Source organism: Mauremys mutica, chromosome 9 (assembly GCF_020497125.1).
Source record: "Mauremys mutica isolate MM-2020 ecotype Southern chromosome 9, ASM2049712v1, whole genome shotgun sequence".
Taxonomy (NCBI): domain Eukaryota; kingdom Metazoa; phylum Chordata; order Testudines; family Geoemydidae; genus Mauremys; species Mauremys mutica.
Window position 1 is genome coordinate 99,893,782 of NC_059080.1, and position 25,987 is coordinate 99,919,768.

At 65.0% G+C, this 25,987-nt stretch overlaps 1 protein-coding gene across 9 annotated transcripts in view; it reads right to left on the minus strand.

Moving 5' to 3' along the window:
- TNK2 (tyrosine kinase non receptor 2) overlaps positions 1–25,987 on the minus strand; it is a 75,007-nt gene that overhangs the window by 15,345 nt on the left and 33,675 nt on the right. For 6 of the 9 annotated variants that reach the window (XM_045029696.1, XM_045029695.1, XM_045029693.1 and 3 more), the window contains 8 exons: positions 17,876–18,053; positions 17,484–17,554; positions 14,849–15,058; positions 13,993–14,148; positions 13,206–13,483; positions 12,671–12,797; positions 10,872–11,018; positions 5,910–6,004 (listed from right to left, as the gene is read on the minus strand). In XM_045029696.1, the coding sequence (XP_044885631.1) occupies positions 5,910–6,004; positions 10,872–11,018; positions 12,671–12,797; positions 13,206–13,483; positions 13,993–14,148; positions 14,849–15,058; positions 17,484–17,554; positions 17,876–18,038 (1,247 nt within the window). In that variant the 5' untranslated portion in view covers positions 18,039–18,053. Of the gene's footprint in view, positions 1–5,909; positions 6,005–10,871; positions 11,019–12,670; positions 12,798–13,205; positions 13,484–13,992; positions 14,149–14,848; positions 15,059–17,483; positions 17,555–17,875; positions 18,054–21,634; positions 22,420–25,987 lie in introns of those variants that run through there. The other 3 variants (XM_045029689.1, XM_045029692.1, XM_045029690.1) reach the window with 2 other exon arrangements.

Consider the following 25,987-nt stretch of genomic DNA (forward strand, 5'->3'; position numbering starts at 1 on the left):
GAGGGCCGGCTCCACGCACACGGCCACAGGGAATCGCGTTGCCAAGGCCAGTTGGGAGACACCTCCCAGCAGCGGCTGGTTTCGAGGCCCTCGCAGCACAACCCCGTAGGCAGCCGCCTTTCCCGCCCCGCCAGCCTCTGCCTGCCACAGTGCTGGGCCATGTCCTGGCTCTCAGCCAGCCGGGCCCCATCCCAGCCCCTCAGAGCGCGGCAGCAGATGGTGCACAAGCGACCCCCCAGCTCCCAGAGCTGCAGTGGCAAAGCACGAACTCCGCCTGTTTGGGCTGGTGCTTTGCGAACAGGAGGATGCCATGGGGCAGTACCACCTGCTGCCATCCGGATTCCCAAGTTCTCCACGGTCCCTGTTCCGAACCACCGATGCCAACGGTCCCATGGCAACAGCAGCACTCAGTGACTGGCATTGTAAAGATGCTTCCCTTCCTCCGTGTCACTACTCCATCCTTCCCACTGCCCAGCATGGCCCTCCCCTTTCACGGGGGAAACTGAGGCACAGGTGGGGTGAGCAGTGTGCCTGCCCCCTGCTCCCTGAGGGGTCACTGCACCGAGAACACAGACTGGTCCTGGTCTCTGTCCTCTAGCCCCCGCGGCCTCTTTCACAGCACACGCCAGTCCCCCAGCCAGTACTCGCCTTAGCCCCCCTCAGACCCAGCCCAGCAGAACCCCTGCCCCAAGCCAGCAGGCAGTGGCCCCGGAGAGCCTGCCTTTCACCTCAGACGGGTCCGTCGGGTCTCCTGGGGAATGAGGCGCACGCCGAACCGGCTCCTCGCTGCGGGCGGGCAGCCCAGCCCCGCGCCGGGGCCAGCGTGCTCCCGGCGTGTGGCCCAGAGAGCGTCTGCCTGGAAGTGGCTGAACCTGCCAGCTCCGGCAGCTGGAGCGGCTCAGCCCCGGCCCCAGACCATGATGCAATCGGGGCGGCGTGCACACACTGGTTCTGCATTAACTACACCCTCCGCTCTGGCTCCGCTGACGAATCCCTCCCTGCAATTAAACTGCCAGCCCTCGTGCAAGAGTCATCGCCGGTCCCTAAAGACACACAGTCCTGCCTGATTCATCCCCTCTGCCGTGACGAATTGCACGGCCCCCGCAGCAGAGGCTGCTGCCCTCGGGAGAGCCCGGGCGGGGTGGGATCCCCCTCCTCGGGCTGTGAGAGCAGGATGGGGGGCTGCAGGCTTGGATTCAGGGGTGCTGGCAGAGCTGGAGGGGAAAGCTGGCAGGATTCTGTGTCTACATCCCATGGGGTGTGTTCTAGACACACACACGTGTTCCTGCACAAACACCCGCTGGGTGGGATACCACCAAACGCACCATGGGGCTCTGTAATTAGCCATGTTCTTTGGGCTGCACTCTTCCTGCCCTGGAGCAGGGCCGCCCGGACCAGCTGTCCCACCCTAGAATATCAGGGCTGGAAGGGACCTCAGGAGGTATCTAGTCCAACCCCCTGCTCAAAGCAGGACCAATCCCCAGACAGATTTTTGCCCCAGATCCCTAAGTGGCCCCCTCAAGGATTGGACTCACAACCCTGGGTTTAGCAGGCCAATGCTCAAACCACTGAGCCAACCCTCCCCCCACGCTGAGACCCTCTGCACCTGGTTCCTCTACCACTGCAGAGCCATCAGCCCCTCCACCAGCCACCTTCCTCAGCCCCCCAGCCTGCCTCCCAAACCCTTCACTCGGTCCTGAGACCTCTGGAGAGTCTCCAAATGCCCTGTCCTCTCTCCAGCCCTCCGCTGGGGGCCACCTGGGAATGAAGGCCTGAGATGGGCAGCACCAGATTGCCTGGCATGCCCAGAACGCCCAGGGATGGGGACTCTCGACCCCTGCCCCTTGTGCCAGCACAGGCACAGGGCAGCGTGGGGGCAGGACAGCAGCAAAGCAGATGGGAAGCAGGAGGCTCCTGAGAATTAAGAGATCCCAGCTCTATTCTGGTCACGATCGCCACTCTGTGCCTCAGTTTACCCACCCATAAGCCACCGATCCAGCGCACAGGAGGCTTGGGGCACCCGGGACCCTCCACGCTGGGGTTCAGGAAGGAGCAGCTGTTCTCTCCCCTTCCCGTCCCCGCTGCTCAGTTCTGGGAAGCCGTCGCAGATTAGCCCCGGCCTCGCTTCCCGCTCCCGTCGGCTCAGATAACCGTGGGCAGCAGGAGTGGCCGCGGGGGCGGGGGCGTGCGTGCTGAGGGCCGTGCTCCGGCGGCACACAAGGGAGGGCAAAGGCAACGTAGCAAGTGCAGCAGCACCCAGGGAAATGACTCACCCAGGGCTGCGGGGGACGGGCAAAGGCGGAGCAGTGGCTCGCAGCATGTAACGGGTGGGAACGGCACCTGGGCACCGAGGCTCCCTCTCCGGGCCCATCCTTCGGTTCCACAGCCGAGGGACAAGCCCCGGAGACGGGCGGGGCCAGTGCCGACGGGATGACGTCTGACCTGACACTGCGGGCACTCAGAGTCCCTGGCGCACGAATCTCAGGCACGTGGCACTGCCTGCCGCCCAGGGAGTGGGGTTGAGTGGTCGGAGCAGGGGCGTTGGGAGGCAGGACTCCTGGGTTTCAGTCCCAGCTCCACCACTGACTTGCTGGGGGACCATGTGCGTAGCTCCTCCCCTCGCTGGGCCTCAGTTTCCCCATCTGCGGCAAAGGGAGGATCCTCGCACTGGACAGCTCTGCCCCCGCTGGAAGGGTGTTGGGAGGACTCAGCCCCCGGGGACAGCCCGGCTGGCTCTGAGCTAGCCAGGGGGAGCCCGGAGGGAGAGGCCCAGGGCAGCGCAGCCTCACCCCAGGGATCAGGGCAGCCGAACCCTGTGTGTAGACAGCACCCCCCGTAGCCCCAGCCAGAGCTTAGCATGGGCCCTGCCTGCAGCTCTGCCATCGCCCCTCAGCCCCGACTTGCAGCCCCTGGGCTCCCCCCGGCTCTGCCATCGCCCCTGAGCCCCGACCTGCAGCCCCTTGGCCCCCCCCGGCTCTGCCATCGCCCCTCAGCCCCGACCTGCAGCCCCCCGCCCCCCCGCAGCTCTGCCATCGCCCCTGAGCCCCGACCTGCAGCCCCTGCCCCCCCGCAGCTCTGCCATCGCCCCTGAGCCCCGACCTGCAGCCCCCTGCCCCGCCCTGGCTCTGCCATCGCCCCTCAGCCCCGACCTGCAGCCCCCTGCCCCCCCCGGCTCTGCCATCGCCCCTCAGCCCCGACCTGCAGCCCCTGGGCTCCCCCCGGCTCTGCCATCGCCCCTCAGCCCCGACCTGCAGCCCCCGCCCCCCCGGCTCTGCCATCGCCCCTGAGCCCCGACCTGCAGCCCCCTTGGCCCCCCCCCGGCTCTGCCATCGCCCCTCAGCCCCGACCTGCAGCCCCCGCCCCCCCGGCTCTGCCATCGCCCCTGAGCCCCGACCTGCAGCCCCTGCCCCCCCGCAGCTCTGCCATCGCCCCTGAGCCCCGACCTGCAGCCCCTGCCCCCCCGGCTCTGCCATCGCCCCTCAGCCCCGACCTGCAGCCCCTGCCCCCCCCGGCTCAGCCATCGCCCCTCAGCCCCGCCCTCCAGCCCCTGCCCCCCCCGGCTCTGCCATCGCCCCTCAGCCCCGACCTGCAGCCCCTGGGCTCCCCCCGGCTCTGCCATCGCCCCTCAGCCCCGACCTGCAGCCCCTGGGCTCCCCCCCGGCTCTGCCATCGCCCCTGAGCCCCGACCTGCAGCCCCTGCCCCCCCCCGGCTCTGCCATCGCCCCTCAGCCCCGACCTGCAGCCCCTGGGCTCCCCCCGGCTCTGCCATCGCCCCTCAGCCCCGACCTGCAGGCCCCTGCCCCCCCCCCGGCTCTGCCATCGCCCCTCAGCCCCGACCTGCAGCCCCTGCCCCCCCCCGGCTCTGCCATCGCCCCTGAGCCCCGACCTGCAGCCCCTGCCCCCCCGGCTCTGCCATCGCCCCTCAGCCCCGACCTGCAGCCCCTGGGCTCCCCCCGGCTCTGCCATCGCCCCTGAGCCCCGACCTGCAGCCCCTGCCCCCCCGCGGCTCTGCCATCGCCCCTCAGCCCCGACCTGCAGCCTCCGGGCTCCCCCCCGGCTCTGCCATCGCCCCTGAGCCCCGCCCTGCAGCCCCCTTGGCCCCCCCCCCCCCCCGGCTCTGCCATCGCCCCTGAGCCCCGACCTGCAGCCCCTGGGCTCCCCCCCGGCTCTGCCATCGCCCCTGAGCCCCGACCTGCAGCCCCCTTGGCCCCCCCCCCGGCTCTGCCATCACCCCTCAGCCCCGACCTGCAGCCCCCTTGTCCCCCCCCCCGGCTCTGCCATCGCCCCTCAGCCCCGACCTGCAGCCCCTGCCCCCCCCGGCTCTGCCATCGCCCCTGAGCCCCGACCTGCAGCCCCTTGGCCCCCCCCGGCTCTGCCATCGCCCCTCAGCCCCGACCTGCAGCCCCTGGGCTCCCCCCGGCTCTGCCATCGCCCCTCAGCCCCGACCTGCAGCCCCTGCCCCCCCGGCTCTGCCATCGCCCCTCAGCCCCGACCTGCAGCCCCTGGGCTCCCCCCGGCTCTGCCATCGCCCCTGAGCCCCGACCTGCAGCCCCCTTGGCCCCCCCCCGGCTCTGCCATCGCCCCTCAGCCCTTGAGCAGACACGGCCTGTCATGGCTCCCGGCGCGATAGTCTGGGGACACACAGCCGGGGGACTAGGCCGGGCTGCGTTCCCTGGGGGCACAGCCGGGGCCAGAAGCCGAGTCTGGCCAGCGACAGGCCAGGAACCGACCCCCCACCCCACTCCAACTACGGGCACTCAGAGCATGGAGGGAAGGGGGCTAAGAGGAGAGGGGTGGGGCCAGCTGAGGAGCTGCCCCAGGGAAAGGGGCTGAGGGGAGTGGAGTGGGGGGAGGCCATGGAGCCGCCCAAGGGAAGGGGAGGGCTGAAGGGAGCGGGGGGGGGAAGGGGAGGAGCCAGGGTGGAGCCACCCCAGGGAAGGGGGGGGCTGAGGGGAGCGGGGGGGAGGGGTTGGCTGAGGAGCCGCCCCAGGGAAGGAGGGGGAGCGGGGGGAGGGGTTGGCTGAGGAGCCGCCCCAGGGAAGAGGGGGGGGCTGAGGGGGGGAGGGGTTGGCTGAGGAGCCGCCCCAGGGAAGAGGGGGGGGGGCGGAGGGGGGGAGGGGTTGCTGAGGAGCCGCCCCAGGGAAGGGGGGGGGAGCGGGGGGAGGGGTTGGCTGAGGAGCCGCCCCAGGGAAGGGGGGGGCTGAGGGGGGGAGGGGGGAGGGTTGGCTGAGGAGCCGCCCCAGGGAAGGGGGGGGGCCGAGGGGAGCGGGGGGAGGGGTTGGCTGAGGAGCCGCCCCAGGGAAGAGGGGGGGGCCGAGGGGAGCGGGGGGAGGGGTTGGCAGAGGAGCCGCCCCAGGGAAGGGGGGGGCTGAGGGGAGCAGGGGGGAGGGGTTGGCTGAGGAGCCGCCCCAGGGAAGGGGGACCGAGGGAGCGGGGGGGAGGGGAGGGGGAAGGAGCCGGTGTGGAGCTGCCCCAGGGAAGTGGGGGGCCGAGGGGAGCGGGAGGAGGGGTTGGCTGAGGAGCCGCCCCAGGGAAGGGGGGGGCCGAGGGGAGCGGGGGGGGAGGGGAGGGGGAGGGGTTGGCTGAGGAGCTGCCCCAGGGAAGTGGGGGGCCGAGGGGAGCGGGGGGAGGGGTTGGCTGAGGAGCCGCCCCAGGGAAGGGGGGGGTGAGGGGAGTGGGGGGAGGGGTTGGCTGAGGAGCTGCCCCAGGGAAGGGGGGGGCCGAGGGGAGTGGGGGGAGGGGTTGGCTGAGGAGCCGCCCCAGGGAAGGGGGGGGCCGAGGGGAGTGGGGGGAGGGGTTGGCTGAGGAGCCGCCCCAGGGAAGGGGGGGGTGAGGGGAGCAGGGGGGGAGGGGGAAGGAGCCGGTGTGGAGCCGCCCCAGGACTCTCCACCCCAGGCCTCTCCAGATACCTGCCCTCGATGACTGTGATGACGTCGTTCATCTGGATGTGCAGCTTCTCCGGCTCCTCCACGTCCTGCAGGGCCCTCATGTCCGTGGGCTGGGCCTGGGAAGGCAGAGAGCCGGGGGTGAGGGCTGGCAGCGCTAGGGCCCCCCAGAGCCGTCCACACTACGGCTGGGCCCGACCCACCCTCGGGTGAGAGCTCACAGCAGGAGCCTGTGCCCAGAAGGGCCCTGGGCCGGGCCCGCTGCGATAGGCCAGACACCCAGATCCGGAGTCGTGGGCCCCAAGTGGCCAGGCTGGTGACAGGCCGGGAAGCAGCCAACTCGCAGGAATGGAGCCAGCTGCCCCAGCCACCCCGGAGCCACGCTGCACCCTCCCTGCTCCAGCTGCACAGGGCGGGTTGCCCGCTGAGCACAGGCCACCCCTACGGCCAGAACTCCCCCCTAACAGTGACTCTGCAGTGGGGCCTGCCCCCTGCTCTCACCACCAGGCCGCACTCCCCTCCCAGCGCCATGCTGAGCAGAAGGAAAGTCTCCAGACCACAGGTGCTCCCAGCTGGGCTGTGACGATGCAGTTCTGGCGGGACCCAACTGAGAGTGCCAATTCAGGACCAATTGCTCAAACAGGGCAGTCACAGCCCAAGGCTGGGGTTCTTCCACCCCTAAGGCAAACCAAACCAGCCAGACAAAACGGACTTCCGTTTCACCCCACTGGTTAACCACAAGTCACACAAGCAATTTCCTTAGACACTCCAGTCTCCCAGTATCACCACCAGTCCCACTCGTCCTGGGGATGAATGGTTATGAAAACCAACACCCCAATAAAAGAAAAAGGTTCTCTCGATCCCAAAGAATCAAGCCCCAGACTCAGGTCAATATACACATCAGATCTTACCCACAAATCACGCTGTTGCCAAACCTTTAGAATCTAACATCTAAAGGTTTATTTATAAAAGGAAAAAGATATAGATGAGAGCTAGAATTGGTTAAATGGACTCAATTACATGCAGTCATGGTAAAGTTCTTGGTTCAGGCTTGTAGCAGTGATGGAATAAACTGCAGCTTCAAATCAAGTCTCTGGAGTACATCCCCCGCTGGGATGGGTCATCAGTCCCTTGTGTAGAGCTTCAGCTTGTAGCAAAGTCCCTCCAGAGGTAAGAAGCAGGATTGAGGACAAGATGGAGATGATGCATCAGCCTTATATAGGCTTTTCCAGGTGTAAGAACCTTTGTTCTTACTGTGGAAAATTACAGCAAATGGAGTCTGGAGTCACATGGGCCAGTCCCTTCATACTTTGCTGAGTTACAAGGCATATCTGCCTTCTCTCCATGGGTCAGTTGTGTAGTTGATGGTCCTTAATGGGCCATCAAGCAGGCTAGGCAGAGCTGACACCAACTTGTCTGGGGTGTCACCCAGAAGCAGAGCACAAATACAAAATACAGACAGTATAGAGCCAATACTTATAACTTCAACTACAAAATGATACATGCACCCAGACAGCATAATCATAACCAGCAACTCATAACCTGGTCTTAGACACCTTATATGACCCCCTTTACTAAGATTTGGTGCCACTACAGGACCTTGGTTGCAAACCATGTTCTATATGGTCCCAGTTTATATCAATAATGTCACACCCCCAACGCAAAATTGATGCAGGAAGGGATGACACAAACATCACTGACTGCATCCCAAGAGCTCCCCCTCCTTGGGTCTGTCTCACTACAGCTAGTGTTGGGCTAGAGGCCATACTAGTGTATAACAGAAATGGTTTATCAAAGTCATGGTCAATAACATGATTGAATCTCTTTACAAACTCAAGGTAAAACTTGTTTGAACAACAGTGGATTGGATCTACTTTTGCCTAACAGAAGTCACTGGCTGATGGGGTGGGCTCTTTGCGCTAACAGCTATTTGCAAGTCTTTCTTCTCCCAGACAGGCAGGTAATTTGCATTAACACAAACACTAGTTTTTAACTTCTTAACTGCTATGGAATCCAAGGCTGGACTTTGTCTTACAGAGATACCACACAAATCCAAAGAGTCTGAGGGTGAGAGCTGGCTTGCTCTCCCCTGCATCCTCAAGCATTCAGCCATAAAACTGTTCTGCTCTGAAACGCCAGTAACTGAATCTGTCCTCAGACCCTGAAGCACAGACTGCTCACTCACAGATTCAGCCTGGAGACAGTCCTGTTCCAACACCATTGTCTTCCCAACCAGCTGGCCACACACAGCCACGTGGTTATATGGCTGCTTAACTTACTTCCTTGATTAAATCACTTTCACACCCTTCAGTTGCAGTAAACTGCTTGCACAGATTACCATGAGGATTCCTTTCCCTATGAGCTTTTCTAAGCAGCAATTCACCCCTCACAGAAATTCTGCCCTTCCCCGCTTCACCTAGGGCTTGCTCTAAAGGAACACTTCCCTGAGCAACAACAGACTCTTTCTGGGTCTCACTTACATTCAGAATCACCTCTGGACCATCAGGCAGATCTTTACACAATCCCCTTTTAGGCAAACTTATAGACTTTCTAGATAACCGGTTAGAAGCAATCTCCTTTCTCTGGCCTGGAACAAGTTTAGGAATCTTTTCCTTCTTGCTACAAGTTGTCAAACTGTCAGTAGGTAACAATTAAATTACCTTTTTGCTCCCCTTGTGCCCTGGCTAGGGTATCACCCTGAGCAGACAGAGTTGCTGCACCCTTTTCCAACCACACATTAGCAACTGGCAAACTACAAGCACCAGAATTGTCTGGTCTCTGGGATTTTGCTAAGACACTAACTGGATGCAACCTAGTTACAGGGCCATTCTCCCCAGCAGACACAAACTTAGGACCATTCCCTTCCTGGGCTTTAGCTGTATTTATCTTGATCTAACTCCAGATTTCCTTCTGAGACATTAGACAGACATTCAGAAACTCCATTCATAGACACACAGCTATTACCCACCAGGTTAGAATCCCGCTCTCCATGGCCACAGTAAATTTGATTAAACACAGAAAACTGCCCAGAGTAATACAGATCAACACAACTATAAACTGGATTTTTAAGAGGATACAGTTTCTGCTGTTCTTCCCTTGCTTTTTTGACTTGGAGCCAGAGTCTAGCCGTTTCCTTCTCAGCAGCCAGAAGCTCCAGATGCCCTTCACGAGCTCTTTCTTCTCGCTCAGTAGCCTCTTTCTCCAGCTGGGCCAAGGCTTGCTTCTCTTCCATTCGAATTTCTGCCAGTTTTTGCTCATGTTCAAACTGCAGGCTGTCTCTCAAGGCTTGCAGTTTCATTGCTTTTCCTGATGCTTTCTGTCTCATGGTCACTGATCTGTAACCCACCAAACTCTCAATCCCAAATTTCGAATTTGGATAGCGTGGGGTTCTGACCCAAAGCTTAATTGACCTGGTTCTGTGGATCCAAGCACGACTACGCCACTGTGACGATGCGGTTCTGGCGGGACCCAACTGAGAGAGCCAATTCAGGACCAATTGCTCAAACAGGGCAGTTACAGCCCTAGGCTGGGGTTTTTCCACCCCTAAGGCAAACCAAACCAGCCAGACAAAAAAGACTTTGGTTTCACCCCACTGGTTAACCACAAGTCACACAAGCAATTTCCTTAGGCACTCCAGTCTCCCAGTATCACCACCAGTGCACTCGTCCTGGGGATGAATGGTTATGAAAACCAACACCCCAATAAAAGAAAAAGGTTCTCTCGATCCCAAAGGACCAAGCCCCAGACTCAGGTCAATATACACATCAGATCTTACCCACAAATCACGCTGTTGCCAATCCTTTAGAATCTAACATCTAAAGGTTTATTTATAAAAGGAAAAAGATATAGATGAGAGCTAGAATTGGTTAAATGGACTCAATTACATGCAGTAATGGCAAAGTTCTTGGTTCAGGCTTGTAGCAGTGATGGAATAAACTGCAGGTTCAAATCAAGTCTCTGGAGTACATCCCCCGCTGGGATGGGTCATCAGTCCCTTGTGTAGAGCTTCAGCTTGTAGCAAAGTCCCTCCAGAGGTAAGAAGCAGGATTGAGGACAAGATGGAGATGAGGCATCAGCCTTATATAGGCTTTTCCAGGTGTAAGAACCTTTGTTCTTACTGTGGAAAATTACAGCAAAATGGAGTCTGGCGTCACATGGGCCAGTCCCTGCACTTTGCTGAGTTACAAGGCGTATCTGCCTTCTCTCCATGGGTCAATTGTGTAGCTGATGGTCCTTAATGGGCCATCAAGCAGGCTAGGCAGAGCTGACACCAACTTGTCTGGGGTGTCACCCAGAAGCAGAGCACAAATACAAAATACAGACAGTATAGAGCCAATACTTATAACTTCAACTACAAAATGATACAGACACACAGACAGCATAATCATAACCAGGTCTTAGACACCTTATATGACCCTCTTTACGTAAGATTTGGTGCCACTACAGGACCTTGGTTGCAAACCATGTTCTATATGGTCCCAGTTTATATCAATAACGTCACATGGGCACAGCATGCTCCTTGCCAAAGGCCCATGGGGTGCTGGCCAGCGGCCAGGTCGAGTCTGTCCCCCACCAGAGCTGAGGCACGTCACTCCCCCCCCCAGCTCTGCAGAGAGTAGGGGCCTGGCAGGGAGGGGCAGAGATGAGGGAGCTCCTGGGGCTCCTTCCGGCCGGCTCGGCCAGCACCTGCAGGCCCATGGGCCACACTCTGCACCTAGGCCCAGAGCCTCCGGGGCCCCAGACTCCTGGGAAACCAACGGGGCTGGGCCCCAGAGTTCTGAGCAGCTTGGCCCGTATTTGGGCTCCCACAGGAAGGGGCACAGCTGGCAGCAGCGCTGGCCCCGGCAGCTCCTCTGGCAGGGTGGGATTTGCAGGGGCTCAGTGCCCGGCGTACATCTCCGGGGGTGACGCCTGGGCCGCCTGGCACAGAGGGGCATGGACCCACGCACCCCAGGGCCAGCCGCCCTCCCACCCCCTGCCGCCTACCTCCAGCAGGAAGTCGCGCAGGGCCAAGAAGGTGGGCCGGTCCTCGGGCTTGTGCGCCCAGCATTGCAGCATGACATTGTAGATGTCCTGCGGGCAGTCCTCGGGCCGCGGCAGCCGCTCGCCCTCCTTGTCGATCTTGTGGAGGATCTGCGGGCATGGAGGGCAGACGCCGCAGTCAGGCTCAGGCACGGGGGGGCAGAGGCGGCCGTGGCAGGGGAGGGGCTGGGGCAGGACGGGGTCACACCGGGGCACCCCGGGAGCAGCAGCAGAGGTGGGAGCGGAGACTGGCCAGGCGCAGGAGGAAGATTGCCCGACGGGGGTTTGGTTGAGGCGCTGGCACAGCGGGGCGGGGCCTCAATCCTGCCCAGGAGAGGCCTGAGGGCGGGCAGGGCTGGCGGGTTATTGCACAGGGCCAGGCCCTCCCCGTCAGTAAGGAATCCTGCTGGACGAGCCGCACGGATTAGCTGCGGGGCGGGACACAGGCTGGCTAGGTCAGGTGAGGGGCACAGAGTCCCCTTCCAGTGCAACCGACGGGGATCAACCTGCCAGCAAGAGCAGGAATCAAACTGCCTGGCTGAAGGGTGCCCCTGGGACAGGCCACGGCGCAGGCACCTGGGAGACGTACAGTCAGGGGCAGGCGCCAGCCATCAGAATTGAGGGGCCCTGGGCACCCTAACTCCACCACTCCTCCCCGCACAGGGAGCATCGGGGCCAACCTGCTTTACCCCCAGCCTGGAGACTCCGTTCAAACCCGGCCCTAGTTCCCAAGCCAAAATCCATCAGGCAGGTCTCAGTCCATTCCCATTTCAGGGATCTCTGATGAAGAAGGGCCAGGGCTGGGCTAGCAGGGAGCTGCGGGTCAGGAGTGGGGCACCGCAGAGCTGCGTATGGGGTGCCCAGGGCTGGGATAGTGGGGGGCTGCGGGTCGGGAGTGAGGGGCACCGGCAGAGCTGCGTGTGGGGTGCCCAGGGCTGGGATAGTGGGGGGCTGCGGGTCGGGAGTGAGGGGCACCGGCAGAGCTGCGTGTGGGGTGCCCGGGGCTGGGATAGCGGGGGGCTGCGGGTCGGGAGTGAGGGGCACCGGCAGAGCTGCGTGTGGGGTGCCCGGGGCTGGGATAGCGGGGGGCTGCGGGACGGGAGTATGGGGCACCGGCAGAGCTGCGTGTGGGGTGCCCGGGGCTGGGATAGCGGGGGGCTGCGGGTCGGGAGTGAGGGGCACCGGCAGAGCTGCGTGTGGGGTGCCCGGGGCTGGGATAGCGGGGGGCTGCGGGTCGGGAGTGAGGGGCACTGGCAGAGCTGCGTGTGGGGTGCCCGGGGCTGGGATAGTGGGGGGCTGCGGGTCGGGAGTGAGGGGCACCGGCAGAGCTGCGTGTGGGGTGCCCGGGGCTGGGATAGTGGGGGGCTGCAGGTCGGGAGTGAGGGGCACCACAGAGAGGCGTGTGGAAGAAGCTCACAGCACTTGCCCTGTCAGGCGCCCAGAGGCACAAGCTGGCTGTTCCCCCGCAGGCTCCCTCAGGGGTGCAGTGCGAGCGTCACCAGGGGGGAGGAGCCCCTGAAAACACGCCCTGGGATCCCCAGGCCCCAACGGCCCTCTGCTCCGAGACAGCCCCTCCCTCCTGCTGTGCCGGGAACGGCCCTGGGGGCCAGAGCGCAGTGATGCCAGCTAGGCCCGAGGGACGCTGGCTGGGCCCGGGGCAGCAATCCCCATATGCGGGGGGCAGAGGGCGTCTCCCCTTCCCAGAGGGGCCAGGCCCGAGAGCGCAGGCCCCAGGGCATTCGGCGTGGGGCCGCGTTAGGTACCTGGCTGCCGCTGAGGCCGACCCACGGCTCCTGCCCGTAGGTGAACATCTCCCAGAGGGTGACTCCGAACATCCAGGTGTCGCTGGCGTGCGAGAAGGTGCGCGTCTTCAGGCTCTCCGGGGCGCACCTGCAGAGACGGGCTCGCAGAGTTACCGATGCGCCCGCAGGCCCCCCCATCCAGCCTGGGCTCCCCGCAGCTCCAGCCCTCCGGGTCCCTCCCCACACGGGCCCCAGGGCCAGCCAAGCCAGCCGCCTCCCAGGACACCCCTTCCCTCTCCCTGGAACGGCGCTGGCAGGACAGGGACGCCCCTGGCAGACTCCACCCCGGAGAAAGCAGATACCTGCTGCCCCTTCCCCTCCTCCTCTGCCATGGACAGACTGGAGGGACAAGGAGGCGTGCGGGGGCACAGAGCCCCCCCCCAGCTCCTGGGCCCCAGGCACTGAGCTGCCCCCTGCGGGCAGGGAGCTGGCAGCGGGGGCTGCGAGAGAAATGCACACAGCTGGTGGGCGCCTCCTGGTGCCAGGCGGGGCTCACCAGGCGAAGGGCACCTTGCGGTGCTCCTGCATGACGTAGTGGTCGTCGTTCTTGGGCAGCGCCCGCATGAGCCCGAAGTCGCCGATCTTGACCAGGTCGCTGGAGGCCAGCAGGATGTTGCGGGCAGCCAGGTCGCGGTGGATGAAGCGCTTGGACTCCAGGTAGGCCATGCCCGTGGCAATCTGCACAGCGTACTGGCACAGCGTGGAGATGAGGAAATGGCCCTGGTTCTTTCGCAGCCGGTCCAGCAGGGAGCCCAGTGGGGCCAGCTCTGTCACCTGGGCAAATGGGGGCAGAGGGATCGAGTCAGGCCCCAGCCATGGAGAGTGGGATGGGGGGCAATCCATGGGGATGGGCTCCGTTCCTGTGGTGCCACAGGGCTCTGCACCCACACAGCCACGGCCTAGGGGGGGTCTGTCCCTGCCCCACAGTGCACGGGGCTCTGCACCCACACAGCCACGGCCTGGGAGGGGGGGGTGTCTGTCCCTGCCCCACAGTGCCATGGGGCTCTGCACGCACACAGCCATGGCGGGGGGGGGGTCTGTCCCTGCCCCACAGTGCACGGGGCTCTGCACGCACACAGCCACGGCCGGGGGGGTGGGGGGGTCTGTCCCTGCCCCACAGTGCCGGGGGGCTCTGCACCCACACAGCTACGTCCCAGGCCTGGGGGTCCGTCCCGCCTGGAGGACCCAGCATTCAGCACCACAGAGGCAGTTGCCCCCCCAGCCATTCCCTTGGGGCTGAGCCGCCCGGGGGGCGAACGCCCCCCCCATGCTCCCGCACTCACCATCTTCATGGGGGGCGAGAGCACCACGCCGTAGAGCCGGATCAGGTTGCGGTGGTCCAGAGAGTGCATGGCATTCACCTCCCGGATGAAGTCATCCAGCGCCTCCGGCTGGCTCAGCACGTCCGTCTTGAGACACTTCACAGCCACGCTGAGCTGCTGGGAAACACGGGCAGTGAGGATCCTGCGGCAGCTCCCACCCCAGGGACCACTGTGCTCACCTCTGGGGTAGGCCGCAGCGGCGGGCACGCAGGGGACGGGCGGGACATCAAACCTGCGTCCTGGGATTAGTCATGTATTCACACAGGCCAGAGAGGTCGCTGGACCGTGGGGCTCCGCGGGGGCCACTCAGCCCCCCCGCCGCACCCCAGGCCTGGCAGTGATGGGGAAAGGGGTGGCATTGGCTGCACTGAGAATCGGCCCCAGCACAGCCTCAGGCTGGGGGACCCAAAGGCAGGCCCTGCATGAAGGGAATTTGTGGTCCCGGTCCAGTCTCTAGGTCCACCCGGCAGATCCGGAGTGGAGGGCAGGGGCCATGTGGGCCAGGAGACTGAGCGTGCTGGGCCAGGCGTGAGGACCGGTGTCGGGGCAGTGCCTGCCACTCAGGGGGTGGGCGCCTGGCGGGGGCAGAGCCGTCTGCAGATTCGGGGGCCGGTGCGGGTGGACGGCAGCGCTGGGCTCCCCGACCCAGCTGCAGCTAGTGGAACCAACGGGACGCCGACGGGGAAACCGACCAGCCCAGATTTGCTGCCCCAGCCCAGTGAAGGGCCTCAGCCAGGCTAGCCCCATCTCCTGCTGGGATCACGGAGCCCCTCGGGCCGTGTGCTGGGCTCGCCCTGGTGCGCCCCGGGTCCCTTACCGTCTTGCCGGTGGGCGTGCCCCACTCGCCGCGCCGCACCACGCCGAAGGAGCCGTCCCCCAGCTTCTCGAAGAGCGTCAGGTCCCTCTCGCTTATCAGGCAGGTCAGGGCCTGCTGCCCCTCCTCGGCGGGCGGCGGGCTGGAGAGCTTGGGGCAGGTGGGCTGGGGCTGGGGCGGGAACTCCGCCTCGGGGCGCTTCCCGCTGAACACCTGGATGGACAAACAGGGGCCTGGGTCACAGGCACGTGGGCTTGGGGCTGGAGAGACACCACCAGTCAACGCCCCGTGATTCCGCCAGCATCAGGCGCCCCTTCTACACACACCTGCCTCTGGCCCTGACATCCGGGACCGCAGAGCCCACCATGGGAGGAAGGGTTAGGGCAGCACGGCCTCGTGGTCAGAGCAGAGGATTGGGAGGATCCGGACTCCTGGGTTCTACCCCCAGCTCTGTGCCTCAGTTTCCCCATCTGTAACAGGGGCACTGACCTGTCTTTGTAACGGGCGCCAAGGGCCAGCACGCTGAGGGAGGGAACCAGCCCAGGCTGGTGCGTGGGCAGAGCCGGCCCAGAGGTGGCAGGGCCAGAACCTGCTGAGGGACAGGCCGGCCCAGAGGAATGGGAGACCCTGCGCCCTGCTCCAGCCCCGTAGCGCACACCGAGGCTGCTGCCATTGGGTCTCACCGAGCTACGAACATCGCCCCAAAGCCCTCGTGGCAGGCAAAGGGCGGGGTGGCTCCAAGCACTTCTCTAGCTCTGTCCTTGGCAGCTGTTCTCTAGTGCCCCTCACCCATGAATCCACAGCACTTCACCTGCTGTTGCCCCTCCGAGCCCACCAATGCAGCCGCCTCTGGGGTGGAGCACGGCAGCTGTGGAACAGCACACAGCAAAGCTACCCAGCAGTTTGGGACGGAAAGAGGAAGACAATGGGGTGCAAGGAGATGCCCTCTTTCAGATGAGCCCTGGCCAGGTGCCCCGGCCATGACAGCCCCCCTTGCGCTGATTTCTCCAGGAGTTTCAGCAGGATGGAGATGTTCCACCACTTCCTGTCCCCAGCTGCCCAAGGGCTGCTGGGTGCTGATACACAGCTGCCACGCTCTGCCCCAGAGGTGGCTGCATTTCCCTGCAGACAGCCTGTGCATCGCTGGGCTGATGCCATGCTCTGGATGGCCCCAGAACGCTTCCTACCTCGGTCCCACTCTGCTGACCCGGCTGCGCCCTCCTCTGGTCTGTGCCCATCCTCTTGGCTTGAGACCCAGCTCTCCACGACAGGGACCACAGCCCTTGGTGTGTTTGGCACAACCCTGGCCCAGCGCCAGTGCCACGGACGTGTGAGTGAGAACGAAAGCTGGGTGCAGGCCACGGGCAGCATGAATGGCGGCTGGGCAGAGCGCTGGCTGAGACGCCCATTTGAGTCGGCGGCAGCACCCTCGGGCCCCCCAATCTCACCGGGCTGGCACCAGAACGCACCCCCTGGGAGCCGACAGACTCGCTGCACCCTGAGGGGACTCTCCTGGGCACTGTGTACGGCAGCACCGGGCAGGGATGCGTATTCGGCTACTTAACGCTTAACTGGCTTCCGGGGCACAGACCGATCACCAGGGGAAGGAATTTCCTGCCTGCCCCTCAGGCAGAGGGACACTCACCAATGCTCAGTGACACAAGCAACCCCAGTCTGAACACCGTCACTCAGACAGCAGCAGGGCACGCCAGAGCCGGCCCCAGCCACCCAGCGAACTGACCCTCCGCCCCGCGCCCCGCAGGGTGCCCCGTGTACATCAGGGGCAGCCAGTTGCTGCCCTCGCGCCCGGTCACTGCAATCCACGACCTCGCCATCAAAGGACCCTGCAGCCGCTGTCAATTTCTGCCAGCCACCCACTTCTTCCAGAACTGATGCAAAGGCTGGGAAATGAGCTCCCAGCAGAGCCCGTGCACTTGGAGGGCTTGGGGCACGTCCCAGAGCCCTGGCCCAGAGCCCCATTTTCCGAGAACTGGCCCCTGCCTCCCACGCAGGATTCCCCCATGGAGACGCAGGCCCAGCTTCCGGCCAGCTGGGCAGCGCCACAGAGAACGGCAGGACTACATTTCCCAGCAGGCTCTCTGCCGCCCACGTCTTTCCCCTGCTCTCCAGCAATTGGCAGAGCGCCGCCCGGCCCCAGCCCAGGCAAAGGTTGCCAAGCCTCCAGGATTGGCCTGGAGTCTTCAGGAATTAAAGATTAATCTTTATTATGTCACGTGATGAAATCCCCAGGAATGTATCCAACCAAAATTGGCAACCCTAGCCCAGGATGTTCCCCTCTGGGGATCCTGCAGAGAGCCTGGCTCGGGGGCGTGTGGAGCTTCCCTACCCCTCAAAGCAGGGGGACAGACAGTGGTGAGGGCTGTGGGAGGCAGCAGGTGGCGACGCCGCTGGGCATCTAAAGCCACCGGGCCAAATTCCAGCCTCCACTGCCCTGCGCCCGGCAGGGCTGCGCTGGTGTGCCTGGGGCACTCTGCAGCCTCGGGCCAGTCCCGGGGCGGCTCTGCCATTCCCCTGCTGGTGCCAGGGCTCTCGCCCGCGAACGGCCCAATGCCCGCATGGACCAGGCTGCTGCGCCAGCCCCCCTCTACATCCCAGGCTGTCCCTTCCCAGGCGTTACCTTGCTCATCCAGGACTTGCGCTTGCACATGGCTTTCCTGCGCTTCACGGCTTCCCACAGCCGCCGCTGGCCTGCAGAGACAAAGGACGGTCACAGCGCTCGCCCCGCTCCCTCCTGTGGCACCCCACCGCCAGCTCCAGAGGGGAATCCGCCTCCACCCAGCCCAGAGCAGTCAGACCCCGCGAGAGGGAGCCCAGCAGGACTTTCAGGAGGATCACGGGCCCTGCTGGAGAGGTGTTACCCCTACAACAAACCTGGAGCTCCCACAAAGCCATGTGATCCGGGAGAGTGACGGTGGGGGCCTAGCAGAGACAGATGCAGCACTGATTGCGGGTGAGGGAGGAGCAGCTTGGGGGCTGGGGGCATGGGAGGAGGTCAGAGGTCATACGCACCAGGCCGCCCCATGCCGATCTTCTCCAGATCCTCATTTTTGACGTACTCGAAGTGCGAGAGGCGGGTGACGTTGAGGTCGTCGCGGATGCGCAGGAAGTACTGCTGCAGCTGCACCTCGGTCAGGAGCTCCAGGAGCCAGTCTGTGCCCTCGTCCGACTCCATGCTACAGGGCAGCGTCTGCAGAGACCAGAGACAGTGGGGTTAGGGGGCAGCCTGCAGCTCAGGGCACTGCCTGCCACGTCTCAGCAGATGCCAGCCAGGGACCCGGCTCCCCTGAACATCAACCTGGGCCCCGGATGGAGGCATCGCTAGCCTGGGACGTACAGCTCAGAGGGTGTCCCAGGCTCTGTACGGCTAACAGTGACTGGAGTCTCCCCTTTAGCTGCGCCGGCTGAAGCAGTGGCTGCGGGCTGGTCACAGTGGCGGCAGCCACGTCGCTGAGCAGCCGGGGATGGGCACACTTGGCTATACTACGCATCCTGCCACAACCAGGACGGGCAGAGCCAGGGGGAGAGAAATTCTCGGGGGCCAGATTTTGCTCCTGGAGAAGCTAGTGAGACTTTGGCCATCGCCTTGTCCAGGGACAGGATCCACCCCAGAGCCAGCAGGGCCATCCCAGTGCCACTGGGCCACCGAGGTCGAAGCAGTGGGGGACTGGGACAGACAGGGAGAGGGGATCTGCGGCTACATGAAGCCTTCAGAGGTACCAGGGCACCCCACTGCCTGCAGGGGGCCGGACAAGGTGCCAGCAGCTGCCAGGCGGGCTACGGGGAGCACTGCCAGCTGGCCCCCCTCACCAGGGAATAACAAAGCGCCCCGTGACAGCCCCTTTCCCAGCAGTCACCCTTCCACCCCAGCCAGTCGCTCGGCTCCTCCGCCGCTGGCATCTGACCTGGTAGGCCCAGGCCCTCTCCTCCTGCCAGCCCCATGTGCCCGGGCAGTAACTGGCATCTGGGGGAGATTTCACTCCAGACCTAAACCCCACGGTGCATGACTGCCCAGGGAGCTTTGCCGCCCGTGGGGATCCCAGTCCACGGCCCTGCAGTGCCCAGCACATCGGCCCCCACCCTGGCTAGGACCCCTGGGCACAACGGGCGCCACCCACAGGGGTATGAGAGGCTGCTCTGTGGTTCCCAGGCAGGGGCCCATGGGGGCAGCCCCGAGACCCAGCGCTAGGGAATAATGAGCCGCTCGCCTCCCGGGCGCAGAGGGGACAGGCCCCACCCACCCCAGCAGGAACCAGTGGGAGCCCCGTCCCCCCGACATACACCAGCCAGGCCCCAGGGATCGGGCCCCTGCTCCCTGCCCTGCCCCAGCTCAGAGGCAGCAGTGCATGCTGGGAGCAGCAGCCCCTCCCCCTGCCATGTGCTCACACCCAAGCCTGTTGCATGCTGGGAGCTGCTGCATTCCCCTCCCCCCATGGGCCGGGCTCCACTGCCCCTGCAGTGAAGGCCCCATGTCCAGGGACGATGCCCGGGAGAGGGGAACCCCGGCTGAGACGTGCGCTTATGGGGAGAGCTCAGCCTGGCACGGGAGCACGGAGCTCGCCCAGGCCAGCTGCTGGCACAGGAGCAGCGCCCGCCTGTGCCCCCTGCAGCGCACGGAGCTCCCCCGAACTGGGGGGGGAGTCCCAGGGTCCCTGGGGGGCAGCTCCTGACCCCAGCCGCTGGGGAGTGAGTGGGCAGAGCGGCGGGAGAAGGGCCAGGAGGTTTTGCTGCCCATCGGCATCCCCTGCCCCCGCCCCCCGAGCAAAGGGCCTGGTTATCAATAGCACAGAGAGGGATAAAAGCACAGCTGTGCTAGGCCGCTGCAGCTGGCCGGGGTGCCAGGCACTCACGCTGCCGCCCACCAGGGCTCAGCACCCCCTGGCACCGCCGACACACGGCGCTCCAGCCAAGGCACGGGCGGTTCTGCGTCCCATGCCCATGTCTGGGATGGAAACTGGAGATGGCAGGTCTGGGTTATAAAACAGAGCATGTGCCCCCCTCCCACCCTGATCCCGGCTCTGCGGCCAGCAGCGCCTGGCCACGGATGTCCCGCACTCCCTGCTCCATAGCCAGATTCTGGCTTCCCCTCAAAGCCAGCTTGTTCCTGGGCCTGTCTGTCCGTCCCTGGCAGCATCTGTCCACAGCCAGCTCCAGTTCTCCCGTCTGGCCGCCAGCTCCGCCTCACGAGCGAAGGGTCTGCTCCCCGTTCTGTGTGGCAGGAAAGGCTGGCACTGCCCACACGGGGACATGGCTCGCAGGCGGTGCCACATCTTTGTGTTTATTGAGGGGGACAAAATCCCCCTGGCATCCTGCACCCAAGATCGTCACAGGCCAGGCCCAGGGCAGCGCCCAGCTGGGCTCCCTTCCCCATCCACTAGGGACTCACCAACCACTTCGGCAGCGATGAGACCCCTCGGGGGCCAACTCCCAGAGGGGGGTGACCCCAGGCTGGCTCTGCAGGGGCCACAAGCTCCCAAAGGGGCTGTTCCCTAATGTTTGGAGAGGAAACCTACTGCCCCTGGAGGGATGGGCTGTCTCCTCGATGCTCCTGTCTGTACCCCATGCACCCTGACATCCGCTCCAGAAACGACATGGCAAACCGGGAAAGCACCAGCTCTGCCCGAGCCAAGCCACTGGGGCTGCCCCTGGGTGGAGCGAGCAGGGAAGAGGCAGGGATCCCTTTGCGCCCCACACCCATGGGCCCCTCCAGCCACGGAGCTCAGCTGCCCTGCAGTCACCGTGCTGGGCAGAGCTCTTCAATGACCGCTGCCCCCCGCTGCAAATCTGCCCTGTCTGGTCTCCTTCACCTGCCTGTTCCACTTCCAGACATGTACCTCCCACCTCTGCTGCCCTTCACGCCCCCCTCGGACACGCTGCTCTGGGGAGCTGGCTGCACTTACGGCCTGGCTGCGTCCCCTGGCTCCCCAGCTGAGCTATGCCATCAACCTCCGGCAACCCGCGCTGCCAGGGGAACCCCTCCTCGGCACAGGCAGCGCCGCGGCCGCAGCCCCCCGCTGTAAGGTCCCACCTGGGTCTGTGCAGCGCCTGGCACCATGGGGGGCTGGGTCATACAGTGTTCGAGAGGCGGAAGACAGGGTGCTCCCTCCCTCCCCTCCCGTGGGACCCAGCACCTCACCCCCCTCCCACTCCATCCCGGGACCCTCCCAACTCTGTTTGCAGCACCTCCAATCTAGGGGGTATCACTCCAGGCCAATCTGAGCCCCCCAACACAGACCCTCCCCCACCCCCGCCATCCACAGACACAGGCTGGGGCTGGGCTATGTCTCTGCAGCTCTTGGGTTACAGCCAACCATTAAAATTCCCCGCAGTAGAGTCTGGTCTAAAAATATGGAGGCTGGGTGCAGCCAGCCGGGGCCCAGCCAGTGTCCCAGCTCCCGTGAGGTGGGGGGGCAGCTGCCCCGTTGCCAAGCTGGGGCACAGCCCAACATATGCAGCGAGGTGCAAGGGACACACGGAGCAGGCAGCCCCAAGGATAGTGCAGGTGGGGGGCGTCCGAGCTCTGCCCCTGCGAAGGGGAGGGGCTAGGGCTCGGCGGTGTCAGCCCGGGTGGGCCAGGCAGTGCTATGTGCCATGCAAGCCGCAGCCCCCCCATCCCACAGAACCCTGCCACGCCACCCGCAGCCCCCCAGGGCTCGGCTCACTCTCCGTGCCATGCAGCGGCCAGGACAGGGCCGCCAGGCCGAAGGGGCGGGACACAGATCCGGCGCGTCAGGCGACTCACCCATGGGAACCGAGCCAAAATCGACTTACGCGATAGACCCAGAAGCGGGCCAGGAACGGGAAGGAGCGGCGCAGCACCTCGAAGCGACGCATCTCTCCTCCGCCACGCTGGGCACTGGTGGGAACGGGGCTGCTGGCTCAGGGAACCCCTATACTCTGTGCCGCAGTTGCTGGCACGAAGGGGACCAGGTCAGAGGAGAAGGGCCCTTCCAGGATTCCCACCGGGGCCACGGGCATTACACGGCTGTCACTGGTTCCACGAGTGCCAGTCCTGGCAGCACGCTGGAGCTCCAGGCTGGGTGAGGGGCTGCTGTCCCCGCATGCCCTGCACAGCCACAGCCTCTAGACAGAGTAAAAGGATCCCGCCCGGCGAGAGGTGAATCTCCCAGGAGCCTGCGTGGGTGTCATCCCAGATCAGCCCCTCACGGGCTCTCTGTGGCACCCCGGCCAGCCCGCTGCCCCATGCCAGGTGGGTGGCAGTCTCCCAGGGCCCCGCAGGCACGCATGCTCGGCTCCACTGCGTGGGGACAGCTCCTCCGTAAAACCCACACGGTGGATCAGTAACCGGGGGAGTTCGGGCGGCCGGCTGGAGTGCAGCGTCACGGCACGGCTGAGTCTGACATCCGCGCAGAGGGGCTGCGAGACATCGGCAAGCCTTTGAGCCACGCTTTAAAGGCTTCTCTGTCCAAAAAACCAGAATCCTCCCGCGGGCACCGATCTCTGTGGTCCCCGCAGCCTGTCCGCAGCCGAGAGGCGGTTCCTGGTTTCGCGGGCCGGACACTGCAGGGCTTGTGTGTGTGTGTGTGTCTTGAGCCCACCCCCTCGCTCCGCTCCGGTCCACGGTGGCTGGCTCCCACCCTCTCTCCCCGGCCGCTGGCTTGGCTGGAACAGAGACTCGATGGTATTTGCAGGGAACACTTTTTGATCGGCAGCCAAGAGGTCAGATTTAACTGCGGGTTGGAGAGGCTGTTTCCGGTGGGCCTCTGGCTTGGGATTTCACACAGCTCCTCAGTCGCCTGCACTCTCGCTTAGCCCTCCAACAAGGCACCCTGTCTCCAGGCCTCCCCCAGGCATGTCCCCGCGACACCCCTCAGCCCGCTCCCCCACGCCCAGGCTGCACTGAGGAAAGGAAAATCTCGGCCCGCTCGCGGCGACCTGGATATCCGAGCCACAGCGTTCACATTCCCCAGAGGGTTTATTTTCGTTCGCTTTGGCCAGGCTCGGAACCACCGCTCAGCTCAGCTCAGCTCACGCACTCTGATCCCTGCTATTCAGAAGCCAAGATGACTGGGAGCCAGGATTCTATTTCTGGCTCTGCCAGGGAAATGCTGCTTGGCCTTGGAAAAGGCTGCATGCCTCAGTTTCCCAATCGGGAGAAAGCTACTAACCCAACTGGCAGGCCACGTTATTAGTGTGCCTCCAAGGAAAGGCATTCATGGGCTCAGATACCCTGGTGACGGGCACATGCGAAGCACTATTAGTCAGTAAACACCCCATGTCAATGTGGGAATCTCTCCCCCAGACGTCACTGAGATCTGCCCACTGTAGCCTCATGCACTAGGTCCCTGAGGGCTCCAGGAGCCCCCGGGCTTTCGACGTGAGCCCAGGTCTGCTCTCTGGGTGCACACAGCGCCGGATGGCGCTACCCTACCAAACAGTGCCCCCCACGAATCTCTGCCTGCGGCCAGGGCTCTGCCGCGCACGGAGAGACGGAGGTTGAGAGGGGAGCCCCCAGACCAACCCCTGAACTAACCACTGCCCACCAGGGAGTGCACAGAGGAGGACCTGCTGTAGGACGGGGCCAGCGGGTGGCTGAGTCACAAGAATCCCCTCTTCTCTCCCCAGCAAGGCCCACATGTTCATTAACTCCCAACTGCCACCAGCCTCTCGCTGCGCCACGGCCCTTCTCCGCCTTCTTCTGCCCCTGGCTAGGACCAGGGCCAGAGGCACCATTGCTCCACCGACCTGCGGTGAAATCAGGGGAGCTCCATGCACCCCCAGCTCCAGGGCCCCTGTTCTTGGGGAGTCCCTCAGCTCCTGCGGCCCATTCCCAGCCCCTCGATTGGCTTGGGAGCAACGTCTCTTCCCTGCCCATACCCCAAGCAGCTCTCTAAGCCCAGGCTGAGCCCGAGCCCCCTTCCAAGCACACACAAGCCCGTCCGGTGCCGGGGGTGGGTCCGAGCCCGAGGCCCCTTCCAAGCACACACAAGCCCGTCCGGTGCCAGGGGTGGGTCCGAGCCCGAGGCCCGCCAGATCGGGAGTCCAAGGCCTGCCGTTCTGCAGTGTGGACGGGATAGCACGGCTGGGAACCTCGGTTACAATGCCGGGAGGACGCACAGGCTGGGAACTCCGAGTGCCAGGAGCCGGCTGTGCAATGCCAGGTGGATGCCAGGGGGGAGGAGGCAGGCCACAGCAGGGCGGGGCAGGAACTCTGCAGCTGGCCCTACAGAGCTGGGCCACAGGCATGCGGCTGCCATGGGCCTGCTCAGCGGCTGGGAGCTCCCACGAGACAGCAGAGTGGGAAGGTGGGGGGAGGGAACATCCCTTCAGTCCTAAGGTGGTGGGGGGGGGTGAAGGCTGGCTTCATGGCCGGGCATTAGCAGGGCTGGCCCCAGCTGCTCCGGGCACAGGGACAGCCCCTGCTGGAGAGACCCCAGTGCGCCAAGCACCCGGGGCAGGATCTCCCCCCGTACGGCTGCAGAGCACAGGGCAGCAGCCAGCCCTGCCACCCTTGGGCCCGCACAGCGCCCGGCTGAACGACGCCCCCGTGGCCGGGTGAGCCCAGCGAGGCCCAGTTCCGAGCACTGAGCCCCACCAGCAAAGGGGATCTCGCAGCCCATCCGCAGCCCCCGCCAGCTGGGACGGGGCTGGTCCCTGCTTCCCTGAGATTCAGCCTGGGAACTTGGCCAGGTCACGCCAGGGAACGTCTCCCCCTCCCCAGCTGCGTTTCCTGTGCTCCCCCTGCCCCGCGCACCTGCCAGATGGCTCAGTGTGGGGGCTTGTCCCCGGTCCAAGCCGGGGCAGCAGCACTGGCCTGGCTCCCTAACACTGTGTCCTTGTCTTGCCCGAGCTTCCAGCCGGTCCCGCGGGAGAACAGCTGGCTGAGGGCGCAGCCAACGGCTCCATGGAGATCGCTGGTGCCGTGAGAGAGACGAGCCCGCGCCATGTCCAGCCCCTGGCCTGCCCTGCCCTCCTCTGCCTCGGCCAACGGCCCCCCAGGGCCTGTGCGCCCAGCTGCAGCCCCGGCTCCAGGGTGGGGGGGCTGCTTCCCGACCTCTCCTGCTGAAGGGGGGGGGGGAGGAAGAGAGCTTGGACCAACCACATTTCCCCAGATCAAACACCTGGTAGGTTTCATACCCCTCGGCCCCCATCTTCAGCGCCCGTTGCCAGACATGGGTCAAGATAACCTCGTCCGCAGCACAGCGCCCCCGGCCCTGCACCGGGGCCAGCACTGACTGAGGGGAGAGCGCCCCCTGCTGAGCCCCCCACTCCCCGCAGCACAGCGCCCCCGGCCCTGCACCGGGGCCAGCACCGACTGAGGGGAGAGCGCCCCCTGCTGAGCCCCCCACTCCCCGCAGCACAGCGCCCCCGGCCCTGCACCGGGGCCAGCACCGACTGAGGGGAGAGCGCCCCCTGCTGAGCCCCCCACTCCCCGCAGCACAGCGCCCCCGGCCCTGCACCGGGGCCAGCACTGACTGAGGGGAGAGCGCCCCCTGCTGAGCCCCCCACTCCCCGCAGCACAGCGCCCCCGGCCCTGCACCGGGGCCAGCACCGACTGAGGGGAGAGCACCCCCTGCTGAGCCCCCCACAGCACAGCGCCCCCGGCCCTGCACCGGGGCCAGCACTGACTGAGGGGAGAGCGCCCCCTGCTGAGCCCCCCACTCCCCGCAGCACAGCGCCCCCGGCCCTGCACCGGGGCCAGCACTGACTGAGGGGAGAGCGCCCCCTGCTGAGCCCCCCACAGCACAGCGCCCCCGGCCCTGCACCGGGGCCAGCACTGACTGAGGGGAGAGCGCCCCCTGCTGAGCCCCTCACTCCCCACAGCACAGCGCCCCCTGGCCCTGCACCGGGGCCAGCACCGACTGAGGGGAGAGCCCCCTGCTGAGCCCCCCACTCCCTGCAGCACAGCGCCCCCGGCCCTGCACCGGGGCCAGCACGGACTGAGGGGAGAGCGCCCCCTGCTGAGCCCCCCACACCCCGCAGCACAGCACCCCCGGCCCTGCACCGGGGCCAGCACCGACTGAGGGGAGAGCGCCCCCTGCTGAGCCCCCCACTCCCCGCAGCACAGCGCCCCCGGCCCTGCACCGGGGCCAGCACCGACTGAGGGGAGAGCACCCCCTGCTGAGCCCCCCACTCCCCGCAGCACAGCGCCCCCGGCCCTGC